Below are 25,197 nucleotides of genomic sequence, written 5' to 3'. Positions count from 1 at the left end.
CCAACTACTCGCACACATCCCCCACGCCATAAGCTACTCAACACCCATCCCCTCGTACAATGCTCCACACCTAGCCCCTCTCTCGCACATCTACACAATCCATCAACGATCTCTCCCTCCAGCCCCAACCCCATCACCCACGCCCAACGACTTCTTACACCACCCCACACAGAACTGAATTGTGCACTTATCAACGCCCGGTCCCTCCCAGCACATGCACTGGAAATCATCAACCTCATCATTGACCTCAAACTCTATTTACTAGCAATCTCTGAAACCTGGCTACATTAAGCATCAGGCCCATCCCTTTCACTCCCTCAAGGTTACACTATTCTCACAGGATTGCAAAATATCCAAAGGTGGCGGTATAGCCCTCATCTTCAAGGATACCCTCTCCATCAGACTCTGCAGCCAACAGTGGGAAAATAACGCTGTCCTCCTCATTGCCAATCTCTCCCTTTCCCCCCCAACTGCACCATAAATACCCAGGTCACTTATAGGCCACCTGGCTCACCACCGGACTACCAAAAGCACCTCCTCCAAAGCTTAGGGAATAATCTAAAAAGCTCTACAAAAACGATCCTACTAGGCGACCTCAACCTAGGCTTGCTTGACCCCAAGGATAAAGCCGCCGCCTCCCTAGCCAAAGAACTCACCCACATAGTTTGTACATAAAATCACGGCACCTACCCATTGCAAAGGACGAACCATAGACTGGATCGCAGACCACAACTGCACGTCGTCCATCACCAACATCTCAGCCCTTCCATGCACAGACCACCACCTCATCCAATTTGCCATTCCCACCACTCCTAATCGCAAGCTACCTTCATACTCCCCACCTGCCAAAGTCCGAAGCACTAAAAAAGTACAAAAATCAACCTTGCACCATTCCTCAGTATCCCGGAACTTAAACCTCCATTTAACGACCCCATCCGTTTGGCCAACACCTATGCAAACCTGCTCAACCAAGCTATCGAATCCATAGCCCCCCTTGAAGACAAAAAAGAGAAGAAATCTATGCACTCAAATTCCTGGTTTACGGACGAACTAGCCACCCTACGCACCAAGAAGTGTCTAGCTCTAGCCAATTGGCAATCCTCGCCCATCCAATCCTCCCTAAATGAATTTAGTGATCTCATCCACATATTTTTAAAAAAGCAATTTTCCTAGCTCAATCGGAATCCTTCAATCAAAGAATCTCCAAAGCAAACTCAAAATCCAGAGAAATGTTCACTTATTCCAAAGATCTTGCTTCTCCTGCTACCACCCTGGATGAAATCACCAAAGACGAAGCATGGTGTTCCAGCATTCAGGACACCCTCATCAATAAAGTTAAAATGCTCCAAGAAAAAATATCTACTCCACGCAAAGCCCTTCCCAATCAGGACAACCCACCTCCCCCTACACCCTCCTAAATATCTCTCTCAAACACCCCTCTTCGTCTTCAGAGACGTCACCGAGACAGAAGTTACTAATCTTCGCAAATATATCAAACCCTCCAAGTGCAAAGGGGACATCTGTCACTCCTACCATCTTCAAAGAATGCGCTGACTTTCTCACCTGCATCATCACAGCATTCTATAATGCTTCCTTCTCCTCTGGAGTCATTCCACAAAGCCTAAAAGAAGCATGGGTTCACCCACTCATAAAAATACCTTCCCTAGACCCCACCTACCCCAATAATTACTGCCCCATCACTACCGATACTTTCCTCCTAAAAATCTTGGATAAAGGCACCCACATACAAATCCAATAATACCTGGAAGCTAATGCCATCCTAGGCAGAAGAGTCAGGCTTCCGAAAAGGCCATGGTACCGAAACCGCCCTCCTAGTTCTTAAGAACCAAATAACCAAAATAATGGATACTGGCAAACCTGCACTCCTGCTCCTCCTCAATCTCTCTGCCGCGTTTGATCTTGTTGACCATGATATCCTCACCTCCCACCTCGCCAACGTCGCCCATTTCTCTGACAAAGATACCTCATGGATAACCTCTTTCCTAGAAGGAAGGGCCATGAAGGTCTACTCTGACCAAGCCAACGCAGACCCCACCACCATCAATTGTGGAGTCCCCCAGGGATCACGTACTGCACCTACCCTCTATAATCTGTTCAAACCTTTGTTTGACCTGTTGGATGTGCTCGGCATAGCCTATACAAACTATGCCGACGACACTAAAGTGCTCCTCCCCCTTACTGGAGAATATGATCATGATGCAAAAGCTCTCCTCCAGATATATACCACTATTCAGACCTGGATGGCAATCAATGGCCTCTGCCTAAACGGGGACAAAACTGAGATCATCCTGGGCCCCAAGGAGATTCTCGCCAAACTAAACACCAAATACACTTACTTCACCATATCAGTCTCCACATCTGTAAAGACCCTCGGAGTCTACTTAGACTCTGCACTCTTGATGACAAGACAGGTTAGCGCCATCTCTCTTCTGCCTTTGCCCACACCACTAAACTTATAACTGCCATAAAACCCTTTCTAACCACTCAAAACTGTCTGTCCATAGGCAGAGCCGCAATAGGAGCCAGACTCGACTACTGCAACGCCCTTCTGGCAGGCACCTCTGCAAAAACACAACAGGCTCCAAATAACACACAACGCACTCCGTGCAGCCCTACACATCCCCAAAAGTGACCACATATCCCAGGCCAGACGCAAAGCCCACTGGCTTCCAGTCAAGGAAAGGATCAACTTTAAAATTCTCACCCTTACGCACAAATGTATCAATCTCTCCGCACCTTCGTACCTCTCAAACAATATCCAAAAACATCTTTGCCCGCCCCACAAGAAGCCACCATGCAAACCAACTCTGCATACCATCCATAAAAAGAGCCAATGGCGGCATTGGGTTCCCCCACATAGCACCGAAGCCCTGGAATGCCGTCCCCAACGCACTCGGAGCAGAGCTCTCTACTTGCCTTTCGCAAATCCCTCAAAACACACTATTCATATAACCATCACTTCACCCTGACGCACTAGCCTTTGCACTGAGTAACTCCACTAGCTACTACGTGTACTTTGTAACCTTTAAGATGAACCTCAAATGTAATGTATACTACTTTTTTATACCACAACTTCAAAATGTGCCGTAAAATGCAAATTTCAATGTAACCACTAAGATTTCCTCTGTAACCAGACATGCTTATATGTAACAGCGCCACGATGCCTTTGGGCTGTTGTGTGCTTTAAAAATACGAATAAATAAGTACGTCGCACGGCTACCGATCTCATGCATACCCTAAACGATCTGGGATTTTCGATCAATCTCAAAAAAATCACAGCTACTGCCCACTCAGACCCTGACATTTCTGGCATATGGGATACAGGGACCAAGAGGATCTTTACCTCAATTGACAAGATCACAGCAATCAAAAGGGCTACAAGGTATTTCATCAGAACAGTAACCTCAGCCTGGTCGTACCAGCACCTGCTGGGAATAATGGTAACATGTCTCCTCACTGTACCGCATGCGAGACTCAAGATGAGTCTGCAGCTTCATTTCTTAGCTTCCTGGAATCAGGAGAAGGGTTCTCAGGCGTAGCCAGTCAGCATACCACAGCATCTCCACCAGGACCTAGTCTGGTGGGGTACAGACACCAACTTGCTGGTAGGCAGGCCATTCTGGCAGCATTTACCACAGGTTACCATGACCACAGATTCGTACCTAGAGGGATTGTGGGTGGGGGGCTACCCTGGATAACCACAGCATCCATGGAATCTGTTCGCATCAGGAGCAGCTAGAGCACATCAACTGGCTCGAGATGATGGCAATCTGGCTTGCTCTCAAGGACTTTCTCCTCATGATCCGCAGCAAATCTGTCTGCATCCAGACAGCTCCACCTGCATGTACTATATCGACAAGTAGGGCAGGTCCCCGCCTCTCTGCAGGCTTTTGATAGACATCTGGGAGTGGGCACTGTCGGAACAACATTCACTTGTCAGCGGTCCACCTTCCTGGGGAAGCCAACCTGGAGGTGGACAGACTTGGCAGACTGGGGATGGACAATTACTAGTGGCAGTTGACCGAAGTTCTTCAGGGGCTCTTCAGCAGGTGGGGCCACCCTCAGGTGGACCGCTTTGCCACCAGTTCCAACAGGCGATGCCCTCAGTTTGCGTCATGGCTGTGGCAGGGCAGGAGCTCGTTGGGTGACGCATTGCTGATCCCTTGGAACAACATGATTGCCTATGCTTTTCACCCCACTCCTTTGGTCCACAAGGTCATCTGCATGGTCAGGGAGTCTTGGAGCCTCTGGCTCATTCTGGTAGTATCATGGTGGCCCGCGAGACCCTGGTTCTCGGCACTCGTCTGTCGGATCAGCTCCCCGTACACCTCCCGGTGGGCCCAGCCCACTCACTCTCCCAACAGGGGTGGGAGGGTGTTAGTGGTTCACCCTGCTCCCCAGAAGTTAGCCCTCGCAGCTTGGTTCCTGAACAGGTCGCCCTGAAGCATCTGCACCGGTCATGAGATAAACTGGATACCATACAGGGGGGGCTAGAAGTGACTCCACTAGGAGTCAATACATGAGCAAGTGGACTAGGTTTTGTCACTGGGCAGCATCAAAGATTGATCCATTAACATGCTTGCTGGACAATGTTCTATCCTTCTCTGCACATCTGGCTCCTCCAGGAGTGCAGAAGACCACATGCCAGACGGATCTAGCAGCCATAGGGGCTTACAAGAACTCCAGTGATATTTTCTCATCCTCCAATCCAGTGGTTAACCTGGCGGGTCTAACCAGGTTATATCCCCTATCAAATGGCCACATCCAGTCTGGGACCTTAATGTGGTGCTCACAAACCATTGAAGCCCATGGCATCCGCAGACATCAAACTGGTTACCATTAAGAAGGTCCTGCTGGTGGACCTTACATCGGTACGCCTACTCGGTGAAATTCAGGCCCTGGTGGCTTCAGAGCCCTACACATTTCAACGTGACAAGGTGATGCTTGGAACACATCCCGCCCTTCTTCCTAAGGTCATATCCTCCTTTCACCTAAGCGAGGAGATGGTACTCCAAACGTTCTTTGCTGACCCAAAGGATGAGGCCCAGAGGGTATTGCAGTGTCTGGATGTCGGGCGTGCCCTAAGATTTTCTTGATAGGACTTGGAGCTTCTGTAAATCGGATGCACTGTTCATCACATTCAGAGGAACAAGGCCAGGCGGTCAAGCATTCAAGGCTCCTATAGCATGGTGGATGGTTATGGCCATCAAGGAGGGGGATGAGGGGCAGAACAAGTCTTTGCCAGAAAACATGCACGCCTACGTCATCGGAGCCAATACCACAGCAGTAGTTTTCCATAGACACGTACCATGGCAGATAGCAAGGCGGCTACGTGGGCTACCTTGGATGCCAGCGCCAAGTCGGACGCAGCATTTGGCCAGGTAGTTTTGAAGAACTTGTTTTCCTAAGAGGGGCAACTCTCTTCCCCTCTCTGGGGCTGCATTCAGTTGTAATCACCCATACAGTATGGAGGAAAAGGGCTGTAGGAGTAATTTATAAATGACTCTAGTAGTGACGAATGTACTCCTAGTCCATAGTCCCCTTTTCTCCATACGTCCCACCATTGTCGACGCGTCAAAGTGGACTGAGGAGTGGCACCCGACGGAGTCAGGGCAGTGCATGCTCCCGGGGCCGCACCCCCACACGCATCTAAATTTAAAGGGGAAAAGTTTTTCTGGTGAAAAAGGTTTCGTTTCCCGTCCCTAGCCAGGGACGTCCATACAGTATGGAGGAAAGGGTACTATTGTCTAGGAGTACGTTAGTCACTACGGTGAGTAACTTATAATATCTGTACCATTCAAGCAGCCAGTAGTTGTCCAATCGGGGACAAATACTGGTTTCACTCATGTTAGGCAAGATTGTATGCAGTACCCTTTGGGTGCACTTCAACAACCTGACCTCCTGGCAATAGGAACGCAACCTTTGATATAAGTCTGTACTACACAGGTTGGTAGCGTGATTGAGCAGCCAGGCCCATCTCAAGAGGGGTCAATGTGAGCAGTAGGGGAGATTCACGGTGACAAGTATCCAAATAAACTACACTTATTAATTTGTTTAATAGTCAGTTTGAGTAAGCCTTCTTCAGAAGGGGCAATATAATAGTAACACACAAATACACTCCAAAATACAAACTTAGTTTCTCTAAATCAGCAAGAACCCGTTTGGGATGGCACACACTCTTCTACACCCTCAAGTGACAAGCACACCACAGTAGTTAAAAATAAACCACTGTTACCAGCCATTCATCAAGGAAAGGGTAACATAAACATGAGAAACTAGACAAAGGGGATACTAAGTAACCCCTCCAGCACCCTATTGTAAGATAGTGTGTGATGGATCTAGAAAGTTACACATCTAAGTAAAGTCAATTTCACTTTACTGCTCTTGGAAACAGTAGTTTATGCAAGAGAAGGTATTTAAACCTTTGGGAAATCAAAGACTTCCCTGTGGCCACTGCACTGAAGATGCCGTGTGACACAATGTAAAAGATGATACCTATGGAGTTTGCAAAAGAGCTGGGGGTCTCAAAGGTGTGAGGAATTTAGCACTAAACTGAATATTGCCAAGACAGTGCCCCCTAGCCCCCTTTCCTGGGCCACACACAAAGGCAGCAATAGCCCGTCAAAGCAGCAGCTTTCCCTGGTAAGTGCATGACCTTGTATGGGATTTCCTGACCTGGCAAGGCGGGAATAAGGCCAAACTACAGTAAAACAAGCAAATCTTGTGGCATGTTCATTTTAGGGTACAATCCACGTTTCTCCAGCATGGGATCTTTCATGGATTCGCATGCTAATGAATATTCTCTCAGGCTGGGAATCCTCGGTAACAAAGCAGCTTAGCTTTACATTTTAAAACTGTTTGGACTTGTATAGACCATTCCTGTCACTTTGGGTCATACTATCCTAGCCAATGACAATGGTCTCCATTAGCTCAACCCCTGGTGGCCATCTTCAGATTTTTACTGCATGTTTAAGTGTTAAACTCAGTATTGCTCTGTTTCTGGGAGGAATGTTTTATATTTTTCTACGTCATTGGTTACAGTTGTAACTGCCGTTAGTGGGAACCCGGTGCCTGTGAAGATCTGAACATCCGAAGATCTTACAATGCGGGGCCTTCTCAACTTTTAGGTCTTTTCCATGTGACCATGGCGTACACCAGCAAGGAAAGCCTGTTCAGGTCCTGCTCAAAGTGTCGCCTCAAGAACATTTTGCCGACGATCGACAAAGAAATTTCATTTATTGCCTGCACTCTGACCACGATGTGGACAACTGCTCCATTTGCCAGTACTTCTCCACGAAAAACACATAAAGATCGTCCTAGAAGGTTGTGTGCCAGGTCCTCTGACTCTGTCTCAGTCCGTAGTCATGCCTCCGTTAGGGTTGGAAGACCTGCAGAACGGACTACCTGTAAAGAGTTTGAGGTCACATGAGGATACTTCCATGGGGGGAGAAACCTAAACCCGGTCATGCATTGCATACTTCCACTTACCCCCTCCGTCAACCACATTCAGCTGTGCCATCCACACACACTGCTGCAAAGCATGCCTCCCTCTCTACAGAGAAGAGACGCCCGCCGACTTCCACTATGAAATTGGTGACCCCAGCTACCAGCCACACACAGTTGACGAGCCACAGAAAATCGGTGATTTGACACCAATTACTTTGTCTCCTTTGGCGGTCTCCTTTGGCGGTCCATAAGGTGAAGTAAGAAGTCGTCTCCTCTACAAGCACTAGTGCTTGCCAAGGAGCACAAGTGTGGACAGAGATTCCTCCAGCACTCCCCTTTCTGTCATGACTTAAGACCAAGCAGCTCTTCACCCTGGTACCTAGGTCAACTGAAGCAGCATCACCTGCTTCACTATTGCAAGAAGGTGTTTTCTCAGGAGATGAAGAGCCTTTGGATGCTTTATTCTCTGAGCATGAAGCAATGGAGGGTGAACCAGATCCAATTCTGCTAGCTCCTCAGAATCCAGTCCGTGCACCTGCTCCACATGTGGCAATGCCTACAGTTCCTGTGGGAACTCAATCGGTGCAGCAGCAGATGGGAAGCCCCCGGGCATGCCTTCAAGATATTCACCTCTGGACAAAATAGGCTCTTTTAATGCTCTGCTGGCACGAGCTGTGAAGCTTTTTGACATTGTTACTGAGGGACAGCGGAAGGAAGGTTTCCCATTTCAAAGGCGGGAAGCTTCAAGGAAACCTGTGGTAGCCATCCCAATGCTTGCTGACCTCTGGAAGGATGGTCTACTGGTTGTGAGGAACCCTTCCTGTGCACCGCCAAATGAGGACTGACTGGACAAGAAATATAAGGTCACAGATTCTGCTCCCAAGTGTCTTGGCACTCAGCCAGGTCCTGACTCTATGGTCTCCGGCAGCAAGAAAAGGTTTGGCAAACCCATCCTCCCCTTGCATCGTGCTCCTGACAAAGGCAGCAAGCAGCAGGACGCTTTGGGAAAGGTCTAAGTGATGGTACCTCCAAGGTACTAAGTGATGGTACTTCCAACCTTTAGGTGCTAAGTGAAGGTACCTCCAACCTTTAGGTGCTAAGTGAAGGTACCTCCAACCTTTAGGTGCTAAGTGAAGGTACCTCCATCCTTTAGGTGCTAAGTGAAGGTACCTCCATCCTTTAGGTACCGCCATCCTTTAGGTACTAAGTGAAGGTACCTCCATCCTTTAGGTACCTCTATCCTTTAGGTACTAAGTGAAGGTACCGCCATCCTTTAGGTACTAAGTGAAGGTACCGCCATCCTTTAGGTACTAAGTGAAGGTACCTCCATCCTTTAGGTACTAAGTGAAGGTACCTCTGACCTTTCTGTAGGTGCTTGATCTTGAGCCTCTGAAGGGCTCCATAATGTAATGGACTGGGAAATATCGCCTGGATAGAGGTTGCTAGAAGTTCCACTATCCTGGCTAAATTCCAAAGTGATATAGCCGGATTCCATTCCTGAGAGCTGTTCCCAGATCTTTCTTTATGTATCTCATCTTGGGCGCTGGGAGCTCTAGTGTGGCTTTCCTTGTGTTTATCATGAAGTCTAAAAATTCTATTCTCTTGCTTGGTGTCAGTGCGGATTTCTCTGTTGACCAATAATCCCAGTCCTGATATTAAGGATATCGCCCATTGTACTTGCTTTTGTAATCTTTCCTTGTCTTCTGCCATGAATAGGATGTTGTCTAGGTAGATCATCCAAATTCCCTGATCCGAGTGCGGCCGCTAGGGGTCTCATGAGCTTGGCGAAGGCCCACGGTGATGGAGCTAGGTCGAAGGGTAGGCTCTTGAATTGCCATATCTCCTTTCACCAGATGAATCTCGAAGGAACGGTATTGTACTGCTATCGGTACTGTTAGATATGCATCCTTCAAACCTAGGTGCACTAGCCAATCGTTCTTTCTGAGTAAATCTCCTAGCAGATGGATTCCTTCCATCTTGAAGTGTCTGTACACTAACCAACTGTTTAGTTCTTTTAAATTGTTGACTGGTCGCACTTTGTCTTTGCGGTGGACCGAGAACATGTTTAGAAAACCTGCTGTGTATGGTTGCACTCTCTATGGCGTTGTTCTGCGCTTGTATCTCTGTATCTAACAATATGCTCTCTGCCTGTGAGATGTGCATGCTTGGCAAAAGGACTTGCTGCTCTGGAGTCTCTAGGAACTCCAACTCGAAACCCTGAGCAGTTTGCAAAATCCTAGTGTCTGAAGATAGCTTGCGCCAACTGGGTATGAAAAGTAATGTCCCCCCACTGGAGGGTACGCCATGCTCTCTCACCTGTGGTATTGCTTTGATGCCTGTAGTGTCCTCGTCCTCTACGATCTTTGTTTCCTCTGCCTCTGTTGGGGGGGAAAAAGGTGTCCCGTTGCCTTGTTCCCCAGTATTGTGCCCTAGAGCCTTGGGGCCTTCTGTTTGAGTTGAAGCGGCCAGTCGGGCGGCCTCCATATTGACCGGCCCCTGCAAAAACTCTTCCGGGGAAGACTTTTCTTATGGAAGCTTGCGCTTTATCTAATGCAGTGAATGTTCCAACAAATGTATTCATTTCCTTTACGAATGCCTCTCCAAAGAGCAATCCTTGTGCTCCTTCTCCTGTCTCATAGGAGGCTAGGTCCCCTAACTAATTGTCGATTTATAAGGGCATGGTTCTACATCTCTCAGATGAGATTGCAGTTTACATTCTGGAGCATGCACACTGCTCGTTGGGCCCAGCATGTTAGGATAAATGGGTCTACTGGTTCCCCCGTGTCTTTAGCTCTCTGCCAGGTCCATGATTTTCACGATGGGTCGTGTCGGGTGTAAGAATTTATCCTGGCATGATTTCCAGGCGCAGTCCATACCTTTTCCGGCATCTTTCCTTACCTTTGTAACAAACATGAGATTTCGGGGTCCGGTTCTCGGGTGCCTGCTACTTTCCCTGTAAGTTCGGGCCTTGGGCATTCTGCTATGAGATGCAATCTAATCTTTCTCTGAGGGTTTTCGCATCTTTTGTGCCATGTAGAACTCCACTCTTGGCGATGGGGCCCATTCTGTAGACCTGGGGTGCTTGGTCGTATCTGGCTCAAACATGTCAGAAAGGTCTTCTATGTCTTGGGGGCTCTCCACTTAGCTGGCTTTTGATTTGGAGGTTGATTTTTCTCTGTAAATTAATGCTTTCCCAATACTACTTTAGTCATCCTCCTGTTCCTCTTCCTGATCAAACTTTTCTGAGGATGAGGGAGCTTCCCCTGTGTTTTTCACCCGTTAAAGGCGTTGGCCGCCTCCTGGGGCGGCTTCTTCCCCACCTTTGAGCCCAGAGTAGTAGAGTTTTTCCTCTTCTGGGCTGCTTTACTCCCCTTTGTATTGTCTTCTAGAGGCTTCTCTGTGGAGGTCCCTGCAGCTGGGTCATCGAGTATGCCAGCTTTTTTGCCCAAATTGTTTTCTAGGACTTGTAATCTGTCCTGTAGCGGTTTAACTCCCCGAGCCACTGCTCGCACTAGGGAGTCTCCCAATACTTAACTTTGAGAGAGTTTGATTTCCTCCTCTTAGCTTCTTGCTCACTCTTTGCTCCAAACCTCTTCTCCCATGTCATAAGCCATGATTCAGGGCTGTTGGCAGTGGGAAAGGCTGGCACTGTCACTATTAGTATGATTTGTGATGGCGTTCCAATGTTTATATTACTACGCCAGGCAGCTCAAGGCCATGGAAGTGGAGGGTGCAACAGGCAGGCCAGCGGCCATTCTACAGGGACAACACCCGGCGGCGGAAGCGCTGACACTACCCTCCCACACCAAACGCACAACCCACTGCCGAGACTAGACACGTGTCGAGCAAACGGCAATCAATGCATGACATCTAGGGAAAGGTCTGTTGTTTTTTTTTTTTGTCTTCTGGGCACTCTCGATCTTATGACAAATCCCGACTGTCAAAAGACAGATCAGACGACGTGGATAAAGATATTCCCGAAGATTGCGAATCGGATGACAATACTTTCGGAAAGGCCCGTAGCCGAGATTCGACGTCGTAGCCCATCCCAGAGTCATGAGTCAAGAATTCTTCCAAGACCCCTCATGGAAATAAATCGCATAAGGCCCCGCACAAGATTAAGGAACCTCGGGTACAGGATTATCCGTCTTCAGCCCTAAAGAAAAAGGCTACTTCAAATGGATTGTGTCCTCCAACGTATTCCACATCTTTGACATGTAATGTCCACTGCTGTGCTGCTTTGGAAATTTTTTGGCAGAGGGCGTCCTGTGTTGGAGGTGTTGGGTCGATGTCCCTCGAAGGCCTGGCGTCATTGGATGTTATAAGTAGTACGCACAACGCCTGTAGCCTCAGTTCTGTTTTTCCGCAAACTTGTTTACTTTGAGAACTGTGTGCCTTGTGTTATCTACTTCGATAATGTTGTCGTCTTCTACCCCGCCAACCCTGCGCTCTGGCTTCAGAAAGTGCTGGGACTGTAAGTCCAAGATGTCCATCACGGACCCGCACTGTTATCTGCTTGTGGTGTCTATGCGAGAGCCACGTCACGGACAACTGCTCGCAATTCCAGTCGTTGACTGCCAAGGCCTTGCGGGAGCATAAGGGGAAGTTGCAGGTAGGTCGGGTATCCAAACCCGGTGAATCCAAAAAATTGACTGGTCTTTCCATCGACTACTCGAGGGGTGACTCTCCCCGTCGGAGGGAGTCCAGGGGATCTCGGTCCCGGAGTGGATCTTGCCACTCGACGGCCTCGTCAAGACACTCCCGGAAGCGGCGTCACCGGTCGCCAGACCGAAACAGCTCTGATAGACCTGAAATCCCAAATTGAGGTCCTGAAAGATGATGGGAAACTAGCAATGTTACGTCTCCTAGACCTTTCGGCGGCTTTTGATCTGGTCAACCACCAAATCCTATGCCGACACCTTCACTCCGCTGCCCACTTCTCGGACTCCGCTACGGATTGGATCAAATCCTTTCTGAGCAACAGATCTGAGGGTCTTCTCACCCTCAGCAGCCGCTGACCCCGCTCCAATTCACTGTGGAGTGGCCCAAGGATCTTGCGTGTCACCCACACTTTATAACGTTTTCACTAAACCGCTCTTTTGATGTACTTTATTATCTGGGTGTCTCCTATACCAACTATGCCGACGACACCCAGATACTCATCCCCATCACTGGCGATTATCTAGCTGACACTAAGGCCTTGAACGACGTTTATCTGGTCATCCAGGCTTGGATGGCCCAACACGAACTATGCCTCAATGACGAAAAGACGGAGCTCCTCATCCTGTGCTTCTCGCAACGTCTCTGCAAACTAGATCCATCCTACCAGTCCTTCACCATTGATGGAAATACCATCAAAGTCTCTAAAGAGACAAAAACCTTAGTTTTCTACCTTGACGCCACGCTATCCTTGTCTCGGCAAACAAATGCAGTCAGATCAGCTTCTGCTTACACGTGTAAACTTATTGCAGCTGCTAGACCATTTCTAACTACCCCAAACAGCGTCACCCTTGCCAGAACGCTCATTATGTCCAAAATTGACTATTGCAGTTCCCTCTACTTAGGGACTAGCCAAGTCAACCTCAATAAACTACAAACCACCCAGAACAATGCCATTGGGGCAGCCCTAAACATCCCAAGAAACCATCACATTTCCGAATCCAGATCTAATCTACACTGGCTTTCGGTCAAGCAGAGAATCTCACTGAAAACACTTGCCCTCACGCACAAATGCCCCGCCAACAAGGCCCCCCCCGCTATCTCTGCAACCGGCTGTTTCTCGACTCCTCCATTCGACCTCAAAGAACAGCCCAGACCCACTGTTTATCCATTCCTAGGTTCAAACTCCAAAAAGTGTGGGGCACAAGCTTCCCCGTCCTAGCCTCCAAACTGTGGAACACCCTGCCAGTCTCCATTAGATCCGAAGACTCTTTCAACACATTCAAGTTGAAAATGAAATCCTGGCTCTTCGAGCAGAAGTGAACCCTGTCACTATAGTTACCCATGAGCTCCGTTCATTGTACAGTGCATGTCTTCCTATGCCTCACCGGCGTTCGTCTTCTGTAATTCACGTGTATATCTTTGTCTACATACTATGCATGTGTATAACGTTGTACACCATTTTTGTATATAACTTTGTATATAAGCTGTTAAATAAAATGTATATTTGCACAAGTGGTGCCCGGATGCCCCTGGGCCGGATGGTGATCGTTACAAATAAATACAAATACAAATGGTCGACGTGCCAATGGGGACTGAGGAGTGGCGCTGGTGGGTGGAGTCAGGCGAGCGCATGCTCCCAGGGCTGCACCCCTGCGCGCCTCTTAATTTAAAGGGGATGTTTTTTTCTGGTAAAAAAGGTTCCGCCTCCTGTTCCTCGCGAGGGACGCCCATACAATATGGAGGAAAGGGGACTATGGAGAGTATGTTAGTCACTACGGTGAGTAACTGTTAATTTCTTGACCATTCTTGCTTCTGGCCAGTATGAAGCAGCCCTGGTCTAGGAATTGGTTTCAGCTTTATAACCGTCTGTAGAGACCTTGTCTAAGCTGGACTATCTCCCTGCACAAAACTCATTTCACTCCTCCTGGAAAGAATCCGAATTAGCCTAATGAACTAGCAAACTTCTAGATTAGATACAATACACCCTCTTAATTTTCAAATGACGAAGTGGTCAACACATCTGAAATTGGTCCGCAGAGCACAAAGCGCTGGTTTATGAGTAATCAGTATGCTGACTGGGAGGATGATCTGAATTGTAGAGGCACTAGTGAGAGAAAGTATTGGGCCCTAAATCTGGACACTGCACAACTGTAGTTTTATTGCCACAGTTTGTGCTTTTATGCAGCACATCAGTTGCTGCTGGAAGGTTTCATTGCACACATGGCTATAACAGAATCTGCCCTCAATCACATCTGTGGGGGCACCTCATGACTCTGAACTGTCACTCATCTCTTGAGACACAAACCAGACCACCAGCGAACATCTGTTTACGTCGATGACACTTATGCATTTGAGTTTTACCGACTCCACAGCCTAGAAAATGGCATGCACTGCTTCTCTGATAATCAGAATTAGATGCAGCCAGTGGGTGATGTCTATGCTAGGACAAATCCAAATCCTCCTGGTTCGCTAACTGATTCATACATAGACTTTTATTTGGCCTTATGCTTTGTACGTTAAGACTGCAAGAAAAATTGTAAGTGCTCTTTTAATCTCTTTTCTGCTAATAAAATCAATGGCCAAATATTAACTGCACGTTATTTACAGAGATCCTCTTCTTTAAACCGATCATTTAGAATGTAATCTAGCCTTGGCGAAGGTTCAGTGCCAACTACACCACTGCAGCATTGTTCTCATTAGTCCACAAGTCAGACATGAAAGCATGCAGCCAAGCTTTTCTGTGTGCTTAATGAAACCGGAGTGTTAAAGGCCAGTGACACAAACCTTAGATGGTAAATGACTATTGTATAAACCCTCATAAGCCACCAAATAGAATATTGGAAATTGGTCCCTAATGACTTCAAAATTATCTTTGACTACACATTTACTATGGTTGTCTGCTGCAATATCATCGATATGATATATGAACTTTATATGGCCTGCTTTTATATGGCATGCTTCCACCATCCAACAACACAATGTGATGGGGGCAAAGTTGAAATGACCTTCCACTCAATAAGTTCAGAAACTATGAATAAATCCTATTCTACAAGATGCTTTGCTAGACTGGCTCTTTCCAGTCGAATGCCATACCTACCAAAAAAGATGTGACATCACTTTGAATGTTTTTTTGACTTATTCTCATTTATATGTTCGTTCCTACCCACAGCCTTTAGCTACAGGTAGTATATACAAGCGCAATAACCAATTGGTATACAGAACATATTTGGTTCAGTTATTGACCGGAGGGTCGCTTCACAAATGTAATAATTAAATGCAGGCTATTGTAAAAGCTATGTTCCTTTATTTTTCTTAGGCAGCAGACTCTATTTGGTTGGATCATCGCTAAATGGATTTGGTACACGGGATAGTGATGCAGATTTGTGTCTAGTTATGCAGGAGGAACTGGTAAGATACATTTTCGATTTCCTAATTGTTAATTGGCAAGCTTAGTACAATTAATCTCTGCACGATAGTAAACTACCACCAGTTTTCTATTTGGCATCTCCCATTGTGAGTAAGGTAACTTCATGAACTTTCCTCTTATTACATTCCTATAGGCTCTGTTCATTTGTATTAAATTGTGAAGTTTCATGCCCCCCTGTGTCAGCCTTTGTTTCTGCCTCATTTAAAGCGGTAGTGAAGATGGTCCATGAAGTAATATCCCATTAAAACTAACCCACCGCAAAAATGAGAATACAATTTACATTTTTTTTTGTGGTTAAAATAAAATACTTCCTTTTTTACTGCTTTGTTTTTAAATCAGTTTTTCAAAGTATGTTAATTAAGCCAATTATGGAATAAGAGAACAATTGCTCAACCCATCAATAACTAATCCCACAGCATAAAAACCAGAAGAGCATCACTTTACAGTTCCAGTGGTTGCTAGGCAACCCACTCAGCTTGCAAACTACTTGATATGTCCATTTGTAGTCGGCTGTCTAATTAAATGTGTGCACTTTCCTCAAGAACCATTTTATATATATATATATATATATGTGTATATATATTTCTGAGGCTTGTGGAATCTGCTTAGATTCACATGCTGTGCATAGGCCGACATCTAGTGGAAGCTGTGGAGTATTAGTTTGTTTTTCGAAACTCAAATGGGCGTCGACACAGGGCGTGCCAGTAATGCTTTCCCTAGTGTGACGTCCACTGTACCCATGATCCCTCACGCGTGTAGGACCCTCAGATTGTTTTTTTCCACTATACTTGTCGGAAGCATTGCGCGGAGTTCCCTGGCTTTCAGCCATATTTTGCTTAATATCATATTAATTTCCCCGTTCTTCCACCCCCACGTCGAGGCATCGAAGATTGACGCCGGTCTGAAGAACAGACCACCAGTGAGAGCTGCACAGCGGTTTTGGGCCTCGGAAGGCTTCTGGCCTCGGCCCGGGCCTCGGAAGGCCTCTGGCCTCGGCCCTGCAAGTAGGGAGAATGGGCGGTGGAAACATACTCTACACTCTTATTTTTTCCTACACACACTAGCCCGCTGCCACAGGGTGTGTATGGAGGGTACCCCATTTAGATTTTGCCCTAAGTGCAACCGCAAGTACCCTTGGGTTGACAAACATGCCACCTGTAACCTCTGCTTGCCGAGGGATCACCCCGAGGCGAACTGCAGAGCGTGTATCCGGTTCAAAGCTAAAACACTAAAGGACTGCTCGACCAAATGTTGAACCCACCACGGCAGGCAACTCGTGGCCATGGAAGCGGAGGGCGCCTTCAGTGATGGCAGCAACGCCGTACTTTCAGACGGCGAGGGCAAGGAGGTGTCGAAAGGCGCCCAAGCGCAAGTCCCAACCTCGGAAGATTGTCCGGCAGGGCAGTTATGGGGAGCACACCCGGCGACACAAACGCTACCCACACCACTTCTACATCTAAACACTTGAAGTCCAACCGAGACTCGATGCGCGTGTCGAGTTCTCGGAAAGAGGCACGAAGAGCCGTCCACCGAATCGGTGTCCTCTGGGCATTTTCTCGGTCAAGATCGCCGCACGACACAAGGCAACCGTTTAGTTGCCAAAGGTGCCTCACTCACCAAAGTCATGGAGGTACGCTCGTCAGAAGACGAAACCAACCGTCAGCCCCAGGCCGCACACCAGGAGTCTGCTCTGGCAGACAGTTTGGCGGCTGCTTCCAAGTTCCGACGTCCTCACTCGAATGAAAGAGACACTGCCCCCGAATCTCGATGCCAGGCGTCAAAAAGCTCTGAGAAGGTGAAAACATCAGGGAAACACTCTTCTACTCATGGGGAAGGGGGTAAACAGCAGAAGAAACCTTCTCACCCTTCCTTTGCACCTCAGATACATAAAGACAGTTCTAAGTCTTCAGATAAACATCAATCCAAGACCCCTGTACAGGCCCATAGGTCCAGATAAGTAATAGAGGGGCAACCCTCTCAAGAAATGGTTATTCCCAGCTCCAAAAAATGGACCAATGAGGATATAGACAGGGTTATGTCTAGAATGTCCTCCCTAGCAGACTTCTACTCCAAGAACCCAGACCACTTCCTCTCCTATACCCCTGACAGTGCTACTCCTTCAGGATCTAGGGACCCAGAGCCCCCTGGTAAGAAACCTCGGTTTGAGACTCCAACACAAGGTCAGACCCTTTTTACATCCAGCCTCACACACAGTATAGTGAGGATCCATGACAGGATGAGGATCCAGACTTGGTAACGTTGGACGACCAAACTGGGGTGGACTATTATGGGGACGACTAGGACCAAGATGAGGAAGATGACCCATAGGTCTATAGAATAGACTCCCCTGTGGGCAAAGAACCTCAGGTTACCGACTCTCCAGTCGACAGCCAGCCCCTCCTGAATGAGTTCCTGCCTAGAGCGGCAGAGCACTTCCGCATAGATACTCGGGGAGCGCAGGAGGAGAGGGACTTTGCTGAGGAACTAGTGGGACGAAAGAAACCCTTTGCCCAAGCCATTCCAATTCTCAAGTCCATCCAATGGAGTATTGATACTTCCCTTCTCACTACTACCTCACCAGGGCAGTAGACCCCAGAATCGAGAAATTGTTCAGGGCAGCCCAATCAGACCCGCTTTAGATAAGAGGTCAACTGAAGCCTGACTCCTTGGTAGTTACTAACACCCGGAAGAGGGCGGGGACATCTCTATCATCATCTGAGCCCCCCCCCCCCCCGACAAGGAGAGCAAGAAAATGTATGGGTTGGGAAGGAAGGTAGCCTCCGCTTACCAGGCACGGATTGCCAACTCCATCACTCTGCTGGCAAGTTAAAATTGCCACCAGTGGGAGCAGGTAGCTGCCCTCATCGACTCCGCACCTGAGCCGCTAAAGGGCCATTTGGCCCAGGTCACATCGGAGGGGAGAGCCGTGTCCGGTTGCATCCTTAAGGCAACCTTTGATGCCGCAGATAATGCGGGCAGGCTAATAGCAGAGAGCACTGTCATTAAGAGGCATGCTTGGTTAAGACAGTCGGGGTTTAAACCCGAGACACAAGCATCCTTAATCGACATGCCGGTGGAACTATTGTTTGGCAAAGCGGTAGAGGACTCATTAAAAACTGCCAAAGACGAGTATGATACTCTGAAATCCCTGGGACAGTTTACCAACAAGCCCCCTAATCAGAGGCAATGGTAATTTTCGTCACCCACACGGCCAGAATTCCCAAAAGGGATCCAATTATACACAGGGTACATCATGGGGTAACAACCAGCAAACTACCCAGAGTTACGGCAGAGGAAACAAGAGGAGCCGTGGTAGAGGTAGAGGCAGCCCCAGCAAAGGCGGCATGCCTCCCGCAAAACGGGGACGGTTCGCTCAGGGTCCCTTATGCATCCCCAGTAGGGGGACGCATTTCCAACTTCACCCAAACTTGGGAAGGGATTGCATCAGAAAGATGGGTGCTGCCTACAGTGTCTGCAGGATACTGCATAGAACTGCTAGAGCGTCCCCAAAACCACCCTCCACGTCAAAAGATACATTCCTTGGACCACCAAAAGATCCTCTTCGAGGAGATCGTCAATCTTCTAGCAAAAGACGCGATCGAACTCGTCCCGGGCAACCAGGTAAACAAGGGTATTTATTCAACCTACTTCCTTGTTCCAAAAAAGAATTGACAATGCGCCCAGTATGAGACTTAAGCCCTGCAAACAAGTATGTCAAGCCCCAAAAATTTCACATGACTACTCTCTAAGAGGTAATCCCCCTCCTAAAAAAGGGGATTACATGGCAACATTGGACATGAAAGATGTCTATTTTCATATTTCCATGTTCCCAGCGCACGGAAGATTCTTGTGCTTCAAGGCAGTCAGCAGTACCAGTTCAAGGTGCTGCCCTTCGGTATAGCCTCGGCTCCGAGGGTATTCACCAAGGTACTGGCGTTGGCACACCTATGCAGGGAGGCAATCCCAGTGTACCCTTACCTGGACGACTGGCTCATCACGGGGGAGACCCCAGTAATTTGCAGATCAAACCTCCAAAGAACGATCGGCCTCCTCTTCGAATTGGGTTTCTCCATATTCGAGGAAAAAATCAAGCCTGGTGCCAAGCACCTCCAAACAGTTCCTAGGAGCTCTCCTAAACACTCGAGAGCGGTTGGCCTTTCCAGCAGAGGAAGGAATTCGGAATCTACTACTGCAAATTCCTCTCTCAGCCCGGTCACCAGATAAGGGTGCGCAAAGCGATGTTTGCTAGGCATGATGGCGTCATGTATTTACCTTGTCGTCTGCGCATGCGACCCATGCAAGAATGATTGGCGAAACAGTGGTCTCAGGCAAGTGGTCAGTGGGACGATCTAATGGTCATTTCGCCAACACTTGTACAAAGTCTTCACTGGTGGATAAGCGAGAACCTGTCAAAGGGGAAACCCTTTTACGATCCAGAGGTACAGGCTGTAGTCAAAACAGACGCATCCCTCTCAGGGTGGGGAGCACACCTCCTTCACCACACAGCTCAGGGTCTCTGGTCTCACACAGTGGCCAAGAATCGTATCAATCTGCTAGAGCTTCTGGCAGTATTCGGAGCGCTTCAAGCTTTCGAGTCCCACCTGTTAAACCTGTCAGTGCAGATCCTGACAGACAGCACAACAGCAATGTTCCATCTAAACAAACAGGGAGGGACTCGTTCGCCAAATCTGTCCAAGCTTGCCCAGAAAATTTGGATATGGGCACTCAGATGGATCATTTACCTGTCATCTCAACATGTTCCAGGGGATCGCAATTCACTAGTGGACGCTTTGAGCAGAGATCCCCTCCCAAAAGAACACGAATGGTGTCTGCTCAGAGAAGTCGTAGAAGACATCTTCTCACAGTGGGGTTTCCCCACTACAGACCTATTCGCCACAAGCGAAAACGGGCAATGCCCAGGATTCGCACCCAGGTTCCCTCAGCCAGACTCCAAGGGGGAACGCCCTGTGGATGAACTGGTCAGGAATGTTTGCCTACGCTTTTCCACCAACCCCTCTCATGAGGAAGGTGGTCAACAAGATGCACGGGGGAATCGATGACGCTCATCCTAGTTGCTCCCATGTGGGCGAGGCAACCGTGGTTCCCACACCTACGCAAGCTAGCGGTGTGCAAACTCATCAGACTCCCGTGCTGGTACAACCTACTCTCCCAGCACGAAGGACAAACCGTGCATCCTCAACCCATCTCAATGAACCTGGCAGCATGGCTCCTGAAGTCAGTTTGGACATCTCAATTTACCACAGAGATGTATGAACATCCTATAAGAGTCTAGGAAACCTAACACGAGGCACTGTTAGTTTGATAAATGGAAAAGATTTGTTATCTGGTGCCAGAATAAGCAAATCAACCTGGTTGATTGCACTCCTTCCAACATTGTCACATACATGCTCCACCTGCTGGATGCAGGGTTGGTATTTAACTCACTCAAGGTACACCTGGCAGCGCTGTCAGCCTACACCACCTCCCACAACAAGGTTTCGTGGTGGAAGGGTACCGGTGGTTAAAGCCTTCATGGAAGGGGTGAAGAGACTCCACCCTCCAATTTCAAACCCACCACCAGGATGGGACCTTAATGTGGTGCTTGCGAAGCTCATGTGCCCACCCTTTGAACCCATGCATAAAGCCAGTCTCAAACACCTGACCTATAAAACTGCTTTCTTAGTAGCTATTACATCCATAAGAAGGGTCAGTTAAATTCAGGCTCTGTCAGTGCAGGATCCTTTCTTTACTACTGTTCATAAGGATAAGCTGGTTCTACGAACACACCCTAGGTTCTCACCGAAGTTCATTTCTAAATTCCAAGTTAACCAGTCCATTGAGCTTCTGGCCTTCTTCCAAGAACCCAAAAGCTCTGCTGAGGTGAAACTACACACTCTAGATGTGTGAAGAGCGGTCCTCTACTATGTAGACAAAACCAGGCCGCTAAGAAAAACAGACCAACTGTTTGTCTCCGTAGCTACAGGCAGAGGAGGAGATTGCGTCTCTAAAGGTGCCATCTCCAAGTGGATAGTCAATTGTATCCAGCTATGTTACTCCCTTTCTGAAAAGACTCTGCCTTTTACGCCAAGGGCCCACTCTACAAGAGGCATTGGGGCCACGCTGGCTTTCATTGCAAATGTACCCCTTGAAACCATTTGCAAAGCAGCTACATGGCACTCTATTCACACCTTTACTCAGCACTACTGCATTGACACTCATTCCAAGACAGATGCTCAAGTGGGACAAGCGGTTCTAAGACATTTATTTGCTCATGACCCTTCTCACATCCCACCTTCTAACACTGCTCGCTAATCTATGCACAGCATTTGATCTAAGCAGATTCCACAAGCCTCAGAAGGGATACAACCATAATCGTATTTCTAATTCTTGTATCTGCTTAGATTCATATGCGCCCGCCCTTCCTCCCCCGAGAGAAGACGCATGGATACTTGTAGTCTCATTTTTCTATCTATCTGCTTGGATAATCTGTACTCGCGCTACTCCTCATGCTACCTCATGTCAGAAAACACTATCTGAGGGTCCTACATGCGTGAGGGATCATGGGTACAGTGGACGTCACACTAGTAATAGTATTACTGGCATGTCTTGTTTCAACGCCCATTTTCGAGTTTCGAAAAACAAACTAATACTCTGCAGCTTCCACTAGATGTCGGCCTATGCACAGCATGTGAATCTAAGCAGATACAAGCATCAGAAATACGATTACGGTGAGTAATGTATCCCATATATATTTGAGTGTATTTGGGGGTGGGGGTTGGGGATGTGAGATAAAGGGGGTGATATGAGGGAAGCTCCGATTTAAAATATAAACATTTTAAAAAAGATTGGAAATTATTTTTGAAATCATATCGACCAAAAATGCAGGAACAAAGTGCCCAAGTTTAAAAAGGGTCTATAAACAAATGTGCTCCCTGTCCAACGATGATAAGAGGACTGTAAAGTGGTTAGAGGCAAGACCCAAGAGCATTGCCAATCCCACTGTTTTAGCACTATTCCTGACAAGAGTTCATTACAAAGTATTTTTATTCAGAACAAATGTCTGTCGATGAGGATGTAGTATGCAGATGCAGTTCTTCGATCTCATTGTAGATTGTAATATATTTCATCTATGCCTCAACTGTAGGTAGCACATTATTCGTTCATGTGCTTTCAATAAACTATTTGCCAGCAACTGTACCGTTTGGCTTTTTTTTGGTTGGCCCTTGTGTCCATCCGAGAAGACAGACTAGAGCAGGCAGTGGAATGGTCTGTCCAATCATTAAACTTGTCATGACCACCTCATGCCAAGTGTTGCTAACATTTGTATAGGCCCATGTCAAATTAAAGAAATCCACTCATCTCTTCCTCATGTTTATTGTAGGTTAAGGATCCTTGGGGAGTACTGTTTGTCTTTAGAATACAATAAATGTGATGTATTGTTAGGAAGAAAGTGCACTTTTATGCTCAAATGACAGGCAATCCACGCAATTCATGTTGCTTGATTTTACTTTACTGAAGTAAAGATGAGAACGACTGCAGCCCTCCATCAGGACTTCTTATCAGTATATACTATTGTTTGACATTTATATGGCATGCTTTTATATGGCATGCTTCCACCATCCAACAACACAATGTGATGGGGGCAGAGTTGAAATGACCTTCCACTCAATCTAATCATTGGATAAACTTGTCTTAAATTCAGAAATGATGAATAAATCATACTCTACAAGATGCTTTGCTAGACTGGCTCTTTCCAGCCTAATGCCATACCTACCAAAAAAGGTGACATCACTTTGTTTTTTTAACTTCTCATTTGTGATATGTTCGTTCCTACCCACAGCTTTTAGCTACAGGTATGGGTATAAATACAAGTGCAATAACCAATTGGTATACAAAACATATTTGGTTCAGTTATTGACCGGAGGGTCGCTTCACAAATGTAATAATTAAATGCAGGCTGTTGTAAAAGCTATTTTCCTTAGGCAGCAGACTCGATTTGTCTTTGGAATACAATAAATGTGATGTATTGTTAGGAAGAAAGTACACTTTTGTGCTCAAATGAGGGGCAATCCACTCAATTCATGTTCCTTGATTTTACTTTACTGAAGTAAAGATGAGAACGACTGCAGCCCTCCATCTGGACTTCTCTTATCCGTATATACTATTGTTTGCCAATCTTCTTTAGCCCCTTAACTGCTGACTGCTTTCTCTCCCAGTGCTGAGCCCTTGTTTGGAGATTTCGGTAGGTCGCCATTCAATCCCTTGTAACTTTTTTGTTGCTTGAGATATCTCTGCAAAATTTGGATCCTTTTCTTCCCACATGTTGGCGGTTGTTAGGCAAGATTGTGTGCAGTACCCTTTGGGTGCACTACACCAGCCTTGAACACCTGGCAATAGGAACCCAACCTTTGGTATAGGTCTCTAGTACACAGGTTGGTAGTGTGGCTAAGGAGCCAGGCTTATCTCAAGAGGGGTCAATGTTAGTATTAGGGTTGTAACAGTTTCACAGTGACCGTTATTCAAATAAACACACAAGGTTTAATGATTAAACAATTATTAAACAGTTATATAAGCCTTCTTCAGAAAGGAGCAAAACATGTACCAATTATAATACACTTACAAAACACACTCTTAGTTTCTCTAAATCAGATGATGCCCATTGGGAATGGAACACAGACACTTCCTCCACCCTCAGGTGACTTAAACAGCTAGGAGACTGTAGACATTGATTTATCACTGGTACATTTAGAGTAATTCTGAGTTTGGTGTAAAAGTTATATATAGGAACAAAAAAAAAGGTTAACAAATAATTCATAAACGGGTAAGCACTTTTTGAACTTTCCAATGTCAAGTAAATTTAACTCTTTCCTGGGGGAAAGGTAAAGGCACAGAGTCAAATGTAAGTAGAGTCTCTCAGGGAACCAGGACAGCCAATGTTAGTTTAACAAAGTCTAGGTGGGGAGCGGGGGAGGGGCTGAAGATCTTCTTTGCAGGTAAGTAAAAGTCTTGCACAATTGTTTTTAGAAAAGTTTGTAGAAATAAGATTCACTTGAAGGGTCACAAGCTGGGAGGTTTGTGAGGGGCAAAGCTGTGAGCAACTCTGCAAGGGCAACCAAGACAGGTCTCAACTGAAAGCAAGTAAGGCTGCACAACAAGAGGTAAGTTCTTAGACTTTACAGTACCTTTGGTTAGAAGAAATGGTTCCAGCTGGCTTCTGTTCATGTACTCTGCAGATCCTTTTGTTCCTGGACCTCAGTCGTGGGGACAAGGACGATGTCTGGGGACTCCTGCGCAGCAATGGGCAAACTTAAATTCAGCGGCTCTTCTGTGTTTCAGCTCCTCGCGTCTGTCAGCAAATGGCAACACTGCGGTTCTCGGATACCACTTCACTTTCCTCGCATCTGGGGTCCAGCACTCTGAGGTGGCTCAGGCTTCGTCAGTCCTGCTTCAGGGAAGTCTGGACGATTTTCCTGGCGCTCCGGTCCGACTTGAAAGCGAGCCACTCGATTTGGTGTTCCTCTCTCTGGCACTTAAGTTCCAGCAGCAATGAAGTACAGCCAGCTCCGAGAGTATGTCCCAACGATTTCAATTTGGAGTTGATTGGTCTCACCAACTCAAGTGGAGAAGTCATACTTGCAGGG

The 25,197-nt window shown here is 47.1% G+C and overlaps 1 protein-coding gene across 1 annotated transcript in view; it reads left to right on the top strand.

Annotated features, from left to right (window-relative positions):
• Positions 1–25,197, top strand: part of TENT2 (terminal nucleotidyltransferase 2) — a 1,145,598-nt gene that overhangs the window by 533,771 nt on the left and 586,630 nt on the right. The window contains exon 5 of the mRNA XM_069627408.1: positions 15,446–15,537. Within this exon, the coding sequence (XP_069483509.1) occupies positions 15,446–15,537 (92 nt within the window). The remainder of the gene's footprint in view (positions 1–15,445; positions 15,538–25,197) is intronic.

Source organism: Ambystoma mexicanum, chromosome 6p (assembly GCF_040938575.1).
Source record: "Ambystoma mexicanum isolate Mex_15411 chromosome 6p, UKY_AmexF1_1, whole genome shotgun sequence".
Taxonomy (NCBI): domain Eukaryota; kingdom Metazoa; phylum Chordata; class Amphibia; order Caudata; family Ambystomatidae; genus Ambystoma; species Ambystoma mexicanum.
This window is presented reverse-complemented; position numbering and strand designations above follow the sequence as displayed.